The 12,643-nt window shown below is 39.8% G+C and overlaps 1 protein-coding gene across 3 annotated transcripts in view; it reads left to right on the plus strand.

The window, feature by feature from the left end:
• The window catches only part of UGGT2 (UDP-glucose glycoprotein glucosyltransferase 2), a 126,673-nt gene that overhangs the window by 12,162 nt on the left and 101,868 nt on the right, over positions 1 to 12,643 (plus strand). For 2 of the 3 annotated variants that reach the window (XM_029073585.2, XM_029073586.2), the window contains exons 3-5: positions 7,210 to 7,340; positions 7,818 to 7,930; positions 10,382 to 10,556. In XM_029073585.2, coding sequence (XP_028929418.1) covers positions 7,210 to 7,340; positions 7,818 to 7,930; positions 10,382 to 10,556 — 419 coding nt within the window. Of the gene's footprint in view, positions 1 to 4,753; positions 4,852 to 7,209; positions 7,341 to 7,817; positions 7,931 to 10,381; positions 10,557 to 12,643 lie in introns of those variants that run through there. The other variant, XM_029073587.2, reaches the window with a different exon arrangement.

Raw genomic sequence — 12,643 nt, forward strand, 5'->3', positions numbered from 1 at the left:
CCTGGACAAGAGACTATAATCCTCTAATGATAATAATAATAATTATACTATTTGTTAAGTGCTTGCTATGTGCCAAGTACTGTTCTAAGCACTGGGGTAGATACAAGGTAGTCAGGTTGGACACAGTCCCTGTCCCACGTGAGGATCACCCTCTTAATCCCCATTTTACAGATGAGGTAACTGAGGCACAGAGAAGTTAAGTGACTTGCCCAAGATCATACAGCAGACATGGAGCAGGGATTAGAACCTATGACCTAAATCCATGCTCTTGCCACTAGGCCGCACTTCTACAGCTATTGTTCCACACTGCAATTAAGTAGAGGGTGGGGCTACTCCACTCTAAAGATAGAACCAATAACTATCAGTTAATGTTCAGCTGATTCTTGAGCTGAGAGCAAGTCATTAAAAAAGTATGAGGAGAAAAATCACTTAGCTAAAAATTAGCTGAGCTGAGTGGCAGCCAAATGTTTAGAAAGAGATAGTGCTTTAGGTAAAGCAAGCCCCTTTACTTCTGACTGCCTGATCAATTAACATAAGCAAAATACATATCTCTGTGTTGAAGGTAAAGCTGCATCTCTGTTAAGGCAACCTAAGTAGTTTAGTGATTTTGGTTCAGTTTTTCTGTGTACCTTGTCTCTGAGAATTTTTAAACTGTTAACAGAGGATACTACCACAGAGATAAACAACCCTGTGGTTACTTGAACACTGCCATGGAACAACCAAGCCCATGGAAAGTAAGTAATTTTTTTGTAATGGGAAATCATTCTTGTTGATGATTGTAAGGTCTTCAAAGGCTAGAGTCATACTTGTTACTCCCATTACACTCTTCCAAGCTCTCAATAAATACTATTGATTGGTGAGCAAGTCAGGGACAGGATTTACTAGGAATGTTTTATGAAAATACAACCTGTTTCTTCATGAGATCCTATACAAAGATTACTTTAAACCCAAGGACAACACCTAACATACACAACATCAAACATTAACAGGACCCTAGCCACTTGGTACTTTCACCTGTTCAGTCAATCAATTAATCAATAATCAATGATATATATTGAGCACTTTACTCATGTAGAATTCTGTACTAACCATTTGAGGTTGTCTAAGACATGATGCCTGCCTTTTAAGGCACTTTTAGGTCCCTCTATCCTGGGTGTCATGACCACAGACAGTTGGGTTTACTTTTCAACACAACTGGAATTCAGTTTTCCTGTTCATAAATTATGGTCTGTGGTTTTTCAGTGGTGACTCTTGTTCTGTCTCTAGGCTTTAGGAAACCAGCCCCATTAAAAGTCTGGTTTCTGGATATCTCACTGCAATCCACTACCTCACAACAAATAATCAGCAAAATATAGCCTCCATATGTATAGTGTGTACTTCCCTTCTTTAGTCTGTATTGCTAAGATCTTTAATTCTCTAGATATCCTCATTAACAACCCTATTTGGCTGGGGTCCACATCTTCTCCATACATACTTTAAGACAAATAAGCTAACCAACAGAGGCATTCCTGCTGTTTAATAAGGTTAAGATTAAACCCATTAAATGTGCACATTATTTTCAGCTAAATGGGTCTTTGTCAGCTGAGAAGTGCATAGTCTGTAGACTTTTTTGAGGGATTGTCCTCTGTTTGCAGGCATTTGAGAAATACTGAGAATTGGCAGCTCTCAGCTAAGTGGGCTGCAATTGCTTCATTTGCTCTTTCTGGGGATTGAGTGGATATTCCAGTGATGTTCATCTGTATTTCAAGGAAAGTTGAGGGAGAAGAAACTAGCCTTTCATCCCCATCATCTGTTGGGAGAAGATGTTATTCAAAGCTCTGAAGATAGTTTGGGGAGGATTCTCCCCAAAGTCTCATCCTATTCTACCCAGTTTAAAATATAGGCAACTGGCAAAATGTCTGAATTAGGATCCCTTAGTCGATTATATTTATTGAGTGCTTACAGAGCACTGTACTAAGTTCTTGGAAGAGAACAATATAGCAATTAGGACCAGTCTGAAAAGCTAGAGGTGGCAGGGAATGGGACTATCAACTCTGTTATGTTATATTCTCCAAAGCAGCTAGAACAGTAGTGTGCACATGGTAAGCACTCAATAAATATCATGGATTGACTGACTGATTAGGTGGATTGAAAAGCAGCATTCCTTTACTTCTGCTGGCTCATTCTCCTGTTTGGCTCCAAGCTGTTCCATGCCATGGAACTAATCTGTGCAGCAGGGTCAACATAAAGGATTTGGACTACTTTCCCCAATGTAGCTAGCATGCCTTGCTTTGGTCCTGTAGGATCTTCCTAGCCCTGGAGACCCTAGTGATGGGGCCTAAAGCAGTTGATCAGCTGAACCTGGGTTTATTTGCCCTTGCTTCTGGTTGATTTCAGTAGGTTTGACATCAATCCTAGTTGCCAGTTTGCCATTTATGTCTCTAAGTGCAGTGGTGACTTCCTCAGTCACTCATCCCAGTCCGGCTCAGCTCCTAGCCACCTGCAGCACACTTACTTTCAGCCTGACTGATGTGGAGGGAAAACACTCCTTAAGTTCATGCACAATTTTAAAAATCAGTGTATGTAGCCAAAATGTAACTGTGCCCTTATTTTGTGTTTAATCTGTAAATGTCCCCGGAAGAATGCAATAAGCACATGATTGTATGAATTATAAATTTTAAAAATGAGAAATAATGGGATCTAATTGCACAAAGGCATATTTAGGATGGATAAAAAAACCCTAACAGTGAGTCTTATTAGACTGTATAATACTCTCCCAAGAGGGGCCCTGGATGCCTATTTCTTGAATTATGTTAAACTAGAATGAATAAAGCAGTTAAACATATGTTTCAGAGTACAGTGCTGCGCCATGAGGGAATTGTCAGAGTGACCTTACTGAAATGAGAAATAAGATCCTTCAGCCTGACTAAATAAAGGTGAGGTTTCTTTTAACCTGATGGGGCATTAAAGAGAAGAAGAATTCCTCTTGATTTTTCTAAAAGCAAGAATAATGGTGAAAATAGATAAAAAGAGGTAGGGTATTTATGAAAAGAGTGCAAAGACTAAGTTAGGGCTGCTCAATCTCCCCTATTAAACAGAAAACTACATGAGGGCAGATATTGTGCCTACCAACTCTATTGTATTATACTCTCCCAAGCACTTAGTAAATGCTCACTCAAGACAGTAAGCACTCAATAAATACCTGTGATTGGTTCTCTTAGATGGCATTCCCTCTGATCTTCCCCTCCATTTATTCCATTTTTAACCATTTGAGACAACCCAGAATGGGCACACCCTATTTCCACACATCCTAGTTCCAACACTTTAGAGGTTACGTGGATCGTCTCTCCCTACATATAGTCCTAATGTAGGTGTAGGGTGTGGGACAGGGAACTTTTATGAGTTTTCAAAACCCCCAGAAGTCAAGCTCTGCACACAATCACTCAATAAATATTATTAATTGTTTGATTAGGCCTTTTTTCACCTGGATTTAGTTAATACAATTAGGGAAGACATGCAGTTGTTTATAATAGCCTGTATGTAACATTCTGAAATACTGAAAATATTTTAAATTATTTTATTTTCTATTTGCTTTTCCCTACAAATTGTCTCAAGCCTTGCCACTCTCCGTCTCCCACATGACGTAGTCATTTTTCATTTCAAATCCTCTACCTTCCTCAGCCATTGCACGTTCTCTCATTCAAAACCTTTTTTAAACTCAACACTTTTCCTAGGGAAACTACCTGTATCTGGGGGATAAAGGAGTATCAAAGCAGCTTCCCTTTTCCCTAAACAACAAGCAGCTTGCCTGGGATTTATGACACTTGAGCAAGGCCAGATCAGCTCCTCCCCGGATTCCCATCTGGGCTGTGTTGCAAAGCCTTCATTCCCCACCACTCCTCTCCCCCGGAGAAGCCTTTCCTTGCCCCACACAAGGAGACATGGAGAAGAGAGCTGGAATCTCTGCCTCCAATTGGCTGGGGAGTCAATCCTCAAGGGGAGTGGGAAGGGGAAGGCTTAGGAACCTAGTAATCTGGACTTTTTGCGAAGAGCTGGGGCCCAATTCCCACCTTCCTGCATGCATACACACTGAGGAAAGAAACCCCACTCTGAATCTGATAGGGGGTCGCAACAGGAGAGTGAGTTAGAATCCAAGCTTGATGAGATAGAGAGCCTGAGGCCTCCTACTTCCCCTTTTGGGGTTTGGATTCACCTTCTTTCTTTCAGGAGATTCTGCTCCAACTCTGGCCGTGGAGACAAAAGAGGAGAGGGGGTGAACATGCCTGAGGAAGATTTGGTGATCCTTGATGGCAAAAGCCACAGCTGCTGCATTTGTCCCTCATTTCTATATTTCCAGGACCATTCCCTTGCTGCATCTCAACAAATTTACTGTGAGCCACAGTTGGGCAGGGAGGAAGAGGCAGAGGGTATCCTACAGTCATAACTCAGCTGCCGGGACTGGGATATGCAGGCCCTTCTCTCGTGTTCTGAGTCAAGGTTCAGGAACTTAAAAGAAAATGTTTCTTCTAAGTGCCAGCCAAGTCAGCACATGCCACCTTGTCTTTTGGCATTAGATTGTGAGGTCACAGCCAAAATGGTGGCTAAGAGTCTGGCAAGTGAATTTCCAGGAAGAAATGACAAGAAGAACTGCAAAACATAGCGGGCAAAGAGATTGGTATTCTCCACACCTACCAGAAGCTATTGGGGCTTTTTGGGAGGACTGGGCTTTTCTGCCAATAGTGGCAGAGCTCCACCTGCCTCTTGGAGTTCCCCTGGGGAAATTTTGGAAAAAGCCGCAGTTAGCCTGGAGCGTTACTCTGTTTCTTCCTGCTGCTCCCCTAGAACTCAGCTAGAAGAGTACCATGTAGTGAGGTATTTCTCTCTCTTAAGCTTTACTTGGGGTAAAAAGAAAGGTAGAGTGAGATAATTTTGTAGTCATTTTAATTTTAGAACCTTTTCTACCCAGTGGCCTTTCGTAATTAAAACTGCACATTTGAAGCTTGAATGCCTAAACTCAGTGCTTTGTATGTTATTCTGTTAACTTTACTTTTGATATCTTTCCAATTTGTAGTATTGACTAAACTCTTGACTTTGGCCATTATTCTGTTTGGGAATCTGGCTTGGCATTGATTTTTGGAAACTGTACAGAACTATCAACAGGATCCTGGCTGGAGTTTCTAATCCTGCATTTTTCTGGTTTACTTTGACTATTGAATGATCATTTTTAGGCATAGTTTGCTATTATGCTTCTAAACAGCTCCAGTTTCATCAAGCTTCTGCTTCTGGGATCAACATAGGTCTTTGTTTGTCGGTGTGGATGTGGAGAATGGCAGAACCAGAGCCGGCCCAGGACAGCTCCTGGACTCTCTAAATGCCTTCCGAGCTCACAAGCCCTCAGGTTTACCCTTTCTACCTATACCTCTTTACCAGACAACCTGTCCTTAGTGGAGCAGTTGAATTTTAAATGGACACATCACACACAGACACATATGATATAAGTGACTGGAGAAGGGGTCGTCGGGCTTTGCACGCTGCAAATAAGAAAGTAAGGATCCAAACCCACCTTTTGGCAAAAAGCTAAAATTCTGTATGCATCCCATAAATCCCACTCCAACTCTGGCCATGATGATGGGTCAGGAGTGAGTGAGTGAGTGAATGTATGCACATGAGTGAAAGAGGAAGAGTGACCAGTGATTCCCTACTGGCAAAAGCCAAGGATGTCTCTTTACCCCAATTCTCCACTCTTCCCCATTAGATTGTAGGTTCTTAAAAGAAATGAAACTTCCAAACTCCTAATACAGTGCTCTGTACCTGGTAATTGTCAGCTCCTTGTGGGCAGGGAATGTAGCTACCAACTCTGTTTATTGTTATATTATACTCTCCCAAGTGCTTAGCGCAGTACTCTGCACACCATAAGTGCTTAATAAATGTTATTGATTAATTGAAAAGTTGATAAATTGATTAATAACTGAGTGATAATGATGGTACATACTTAGACACCACATATATACAGATATATATATATATATATATGTAGATACATCTGCATGCTTGCAGAAATCAGCTACAAATGCAGGGTTGTATAAGTGGGCCTGAAGCACAAAGACATGCCAAAACAGACTGCAAGTCACATATTGTTGTGGGCAGGGAACATATCTACTAACTCTCATGTATTGTATCCTTCCAAGCTTAGTAAAGTGCTCTGCACGTAGTGTTCAGTAGCAGTGACTGATTGATATGTATTCAGGCACTTAAGAGAGATAGTTGGAGAGCAAAAATCACTTCCTGCGTACTAAATGTGTTGTGGTAATGAGTTGACCCACACTAACTTTTTAATTTTAATTTTTCCCCACAAAATTTAAGTTGGGAGCACTGGCAAGTAGAATAATAAGAGCATAATAGGTACAATGAAAACAGTTTACTATTCAGCAATACATATCAACAGCAAAATATGTAAGATAAGAACTATGTCGGAGGGTGTTTTCAAGGGATCTACTCCAGGCAAAGCTTTGGTGGTGGCAAAGCTTTCCAACACAGTAAACATGATGAGAGGATTTACTGCTGTGGTGTCAAATAGGAGGCATGGGGTAGTCCCTCCGTGGTGCTTGTATCTCTGAGAGCATGGACGCTTCCAGCCCTTAGTAAAGTGCTCCAGTGCTTAAAACAGTGCTTGGCACATAGTAAGTGCTTAACAAATGCCATCATTTTTATTATTTGGTCCACATCAGTTCATCCCCCTGAAACTGTAAATTAGAAGCCCTGACCCTAAAATTAGACCTTTCCTTATGTGAGCTCCCTGGCAAGGGGATGAGCAGCATACTGAGGTTGGGGAGGATGGTGGCTGAGGGAGAAATGAGGAGGAGGGAAGGGAGGAAACATTCTTTCAGGATTCTCCCCATGTGGAAATCTCCCCCACTGCTAGGTGGGGCCTGTGTGAACTGGTTCTGTTGGCAGGTTTTCAAGTCCTTTTTTTCTTTTTATTGACGATATGGGAGTGGTCTCCCCCATCTTCCACAGTCTTGTGACAGAACAGGTGGAAAGCGCCATCTTATTTTACTGTCAGATTTGGGAACCAGGGTTTACCACCTTTCATTTTTCTCTGCACCGAAGATAGAAGAACTTGAAATCTTTGTTGTGACATTGATATATTGTCACCGAATGAATAGAAATGGGTATGTATGTAGTTTTTGATTAAAAAATATACTAATAGTTCGTTCCTTTTTTAAACAGACTCAGAATATTCCTATTACAACTTAATATTGAAGAAAGCAGGACAATTTTTATCAAATCTGCAGATAAATCTCCTAAAATTTGCCTTTTCAATAAGGGCATACTCTCCAACCATTCAGATGTTTCAACAGGTGTGTAAAAATTGCCTGAGCTATATCTGGAAATAAGTTTGAAATAATGTGTCACAATTAACCATGTTAATTATTGCGTCCTACTCAGAACATTATCACTGGGAACCAAATATTTAAAAAAATTATAAATGAGAAATAGTATAATGAGATTTATTTTTAAGATGAGGTCTCTTTGTAATCATGAGAGGAAAAGTAATTATATTGGATGTGAATAGGGAACCTATTATAGTGAATGAAGCTTTAACTACAACTTTTAAGTTAGATTTTCTTGGATTTACATTAGCTTTTATTGTGATTTCTCCCATTAATTGAAAACATTTTAAATAATGCCATTTTTATTTCATTTATTTGAAATTTTTGTCCATTTTCATTAGGATAACAATGTGACCATTATTATTTTAATTGGAGTTGTGTATTAATTTGGAGTCCCATTGTGTTTATAAACTAGCCAACTGAGAATAATTTTTGAAATGTTAGATTGCAGCTGATGAACCGCCACCAGAAGGTTGCAGTGCATTTGTGGTTATTCATGAACAGCACACCTGTAAAACTAAGGAGATTAAAAAGCTTCTGAGGAAGGCTGCTGAGAGGTAAATGCAATAAACTGTATTTGGAGAGATTGGAAATAGTTCATTTTTTAAAAAAAGTAGCCTTGCACTATAAGTGTTTTCCTAGCAGCAAAATGAAAATGTCTTGGTTTGTTTTTGTATCTATATCATCTTTTAAAAATTGCTAAATTTGTACAGTTCACATGATTAATTACTTGCTAAAATCTTTAGGTAAATACTGCAGGAATTTTAGAAAATTAATGTGCCAAGCCTTTTAAATTCTATTATTACACTAGTACTAAGGAACAATTACATTTTTTTTGCTTGGGTTCAAATAGTCTCCACTTCTGTAAGTTGATTTTCAAGGTCCCTTTAGCTGTTTTCACTGTATTCTGAGGTCATTCCAGTTGTATTTCATCCTTCTTAAAATCAGCTTTAGGTGTATAGAGACTATTTCTGTCTTGTATTTTTACCAATTTGTACATTCCAAGCGCTTAGTACAGTGCTCTGCACATGGTAAGCGATCAATAAATGCTATTGAATGAATGAATGAATGTATTTTCTAAGCCATTAGGTTGCATGCTAGTTCTCGGTAAACTTACATTTGGGTATAGTGGGGTTAATTATTGTACTTATTGAATATATGGAAAGAACCTAGGCCTGGGAGGCAGAGGATCTTGAGGGTTTTTTTATTTCTTTTTTACATGTTTGTTAAATGCCTATTATGTCCAAGGCACTGTGCTAAATGCTGAGGTAGCTCCAAACTAATCAGGTTGGGCATAGTTCATATCCTACCTAGGGCTCACAGTCGTAATCTCCATTTTACAGATGAGGTAATTGAGGCACAGTGAAGTTAAGTGACTTTCCCAAGGTCACACAGCTGAGTTCTAATCCCAGTTTTGCCACTTGCCTGCTGTGTGGCCTTAGGCAAGTCTTCTCTTAGACTGTGAGTCCCATGTCATCCAACCTGATTAATAGGTATCTATCCAAGAACTTAGTATAGTGATTGGCACATAGTAAATGCTTAACAAATGTTATCATTATTATTATTATTATTATCATTGCTTATAATAATACAAAATTAAGTGAGCTGCCCAAAGTCATGCAGTAAGCAGGTGGCAGAATCTGGATTAAAACCTAGGTCCTCTCACTCCCAGACCCATGGTCATCTTTTTAAAAAAATTAAATTGTTTTTAAGTGGTTACTATGTACTAGGCACTGTACTAAGCACTGGAATAGATACAAGATAATCAGATTGGGCACATTCCTTATCTGATTTAGAGCTCACAGTCTAAATCCTCATTTTATAGATGAGGTAACTGAGGCGTAAAGAAGTTAAGTGACTTGCCCAAGATCAAGTAGTAGAGGGGAATTAGAATCCAGGTCCGCTGAGTCTCAGGCACTTGCTCTTTTCACTAGACCACACTGCTTCTGTCCAGTATTTCCCTCATTGGATTCCTGCAGTGTTCATGCCAGCTGTTGAACCTAGATTGTAAACTTCTTGAGGTCAGAGAACATGTTTACTAATTCTGTCTTAGTTGCTGCAATGTCTCATTAATCCTATGGACTGATTGAATGAACCTGGGTACCCAGTACACACATTCTCTCTCTCTCTCTCTCTCTCTCTCTCTCTCCATGCTCCTTTTCTCTCCCTCTCCCCACATTTACCCCAACATTAGTAGTCGATCAGGATTATTGAATTTAATAGCAGCAGCTGTTTTCCTTTGAAGGAAAACCAACATATGAGCAGATTTGCTTTCAGCCTTCTGCAAATAGGATTAATTTTTCCATTAAAAAGAAATCAGAAAGAGAAAGTGCATTTGAAATGATCCTGTGAACCTACAGCACTACCTTTTAAAATAGGAAGTTCAGCTAATTATAGCATTTGCTTGAAAACCCAAAGAACCTTTCAATTTATTGTTATTGTTATAATGGAAAAATGTCTACTAGAAGGCAGTGAAAGGGGTAGAGAAAACACAAATCTCAAAGCTCAAATAATGTCCCAAAGAAGCATTATTTTACAAACCATGAAGAGAGGGAAAATTAGAAGCAAGGAAGATTTAGTGCTTTGACTTTAGCTGAGAATTTATTTTCTGGATGTGTGCAATAAAATTTATATTGAAATTCAGGGTTGTAGAGTCCACCTATTCAATATTTGTAGTGTTTTTCATTCTACATAACTCCACCATTGTTTCTTTGCCATTTTGCCCACATTGTGAATTCTTTATCCTGCAGCTGAAGGCATCATCTCATGAATGTCACTAAAATTGTGGAAGGATCTAAAATTCTTAGTTTTAAAGATTCTATCAAAGATGATTGGGCACTAGTCTTGTCAAATTATTGGTGCAGTAATCCCTTTAGAGTATGCTTGGGTTTCATCTTTATTTTTCACATATAATTATGTAAATATAGCAACAAGGAAGGAAAAATGATTACTCTTCTTGTCATTCTATTGCTTGTCAACTTTTTGACTGGATTTTGTTTTAATTCTAGACCCAGGCCATATCTTTTCAAAGGAGATCATAAATACCCTAAAATCAATGAGAATGTTCCAGTGGCTATTCTTTATGCAGAAATGGGTACAAAGGACTTCGTTAAATTTCATAAAATCCTCGCTGAAAAAGCTCAAAACCAGGAGATTATGTATGTTTTCCGGCATTACGTTCAGGTATAGTTGTTTCCTTTTTTTCCCAAAGTGAGAAAGGTCAAACAAAACTATTTTTCTGCAGTGGTTGTCATTATCCATCATTTAATTTAGCGTAATCATCTTGTAGTTCTAGAACATATTATTATCAATGGTACTTGGTGAATTCATACTATGTGCAGAGCACTGTACTAAGTGCTTGGGAGCCTACATACAAACAGCGTTGGTAGCCATGTTCCTTGCCCACATCAAGCTTTCAGTCTAGAGGGGAAGTCATTAATATAAATAATTTTTAATATATAATTTAAGCATATCAGTGACCGATAATTGTGTAACATCAACATATATGATCAGTGATTATTTAATCATTGGAATGGTGAGTACTGAACAAAAGTCATTGATCGCATACCCCTGAGGTGGGGTAGAACAATGTGGCTTTTGGAGGTTCTGTCCTAGCTGGGAAAGAATACACAGATGGGAATTAGATGTGACTCTGTCTTTCAGTGGAAGGCTCACAATATCAAAAATGACCTTAGGCAGGACCCAATAAGCAACAGGAGTGAATGCTTTTGCCTCTGCTTAAAAAGAGTCAAAAGAAGTGTTCCTTTCAGCATTGACCCTAGTGATGGCCATCATCACTGAATAAGAATTGTTCTCTTTCAGTGATGGCAAAGCCGATAATACTACCATGTCTGAATTGGTTCAGGGTACAGGTAAACTTCTAACATGGTTAGAAATCAGTCCTCCAGTCCTACTGGAAACAATTCATTCTTTCATTTGATGGCATTTGTTGAGTGTTTACTGTGTGCAGAGCACTGTATGTCCATAAGAACTGGTTTTGGATCTGGCACCTGTGCTTGCCACGGGCTTGGGTGGTGGCAGCATTGGTGGCTAGTAACAATGGCAGTCATTTGGTCCTCTTAGCCCGGCAGAATGGCAGGGGACAGATAGCAATGGGCAGCAGAGATTGGCAGTGGAGGAAGAAGTAAGCTTTTCTCTGTCACTATCTGCCACAAGACTTTAGAATGGCATTGGTGGACCCACTTAGGGCCATATATCCTTGTTTGCTGGGCATGGCTCCTGGTTTGTGGGACCTCCCCTTAGCCACATAGTTGACTTTGGGGTTCTCAGGAAACCAGGCAATCATGAGGCACTCCCAAAGGTCCCCTTGGCCCAATGTAGCCTACTGGAAAGATCCAGGATCCTGGGAGTCAGAGGACCTGGGTTCTCTTTCAACTCCATCACTTACCTGGTATGCAACCTTGGGCAAATCACTTAACTTCTCTCTTCCTCAGTTCCCTCATCTACGGAATGGGGATTCAGTACCTGCTCTCCCTCCTATTTAGACTGGAAGCCTCATGTTGGCCCTGATTATCTTGTAGCTACCCTAGCACTTAGTATAGTGCTTCTCATATTCATGTCTTATTTATTGAGCACTTATAGTGCGCAAAGGACTGTACTAAGCACTTGGTAAATGCTTAAATACCACAACTATTGTTATTATTACTATTGTCGATGTTATTTTGTGTTGAAAGGACAACAGATCTTGTCCAGCACAAGGAGGAGAGGGTTTCTGAACCTGTGACTGCTCTCTTTGTTCTCCCCCTGACTCCTAGCCCCACAGCACTTATGTGTATATCTTGTAATTTTATTTGTGTATTGATGTGTGTTTATTTGTACTGAAGTCTGTCTCCCCACCTCTAGCCTGTGAGCTCACTGAAGCAGGGATCATCACTGTTTCTTGTGGTATTATACTTCTCCATGTGCTTAGTACAGTGTGCTGCACAGAGTAAGCACTTAATAAATACAATTGAATGAATGAATGAAAGAAGCATCCTGACCCATCCCTGAAACCTTTCCTGTTTCTTCACAGTTATCTGTGGCCCAGGGCAGGTCTGCCTGAAGCCATGCCGAACCCTGATGGTCTTGAGGCACTGCCAAGTCACCATAAGGTTCTGGAAATCCTAAGAGCTGGCAAGCTAGACAGAAAGTTAGCTGACAAAGGAAAAGTCAACAAATTGTGGGTCACTTCCATAGACTATAAGCTACTTGTGGGCAGGGAACATGTCTACCAATTCTATTGTATTGCACTCTTCTCTCAAGCACTCAGG

This window comes from Ornithorhynchus anatinus, chromosome 10 (genome assembly GCF_004115215.2).
Source record: "Ornithorhynchus anatinus isolate Pmale09 chromosome 10, mOrnAna1.pri.v4, whole genome shotgun sequence".
Lineage (NCBI taxonomy): Eukaryota > Metazoa > Chordata > Mammalia > Monotremata > Ornithorhynchidae > Ornithorhynchus > Ornithorhynchus anatinus.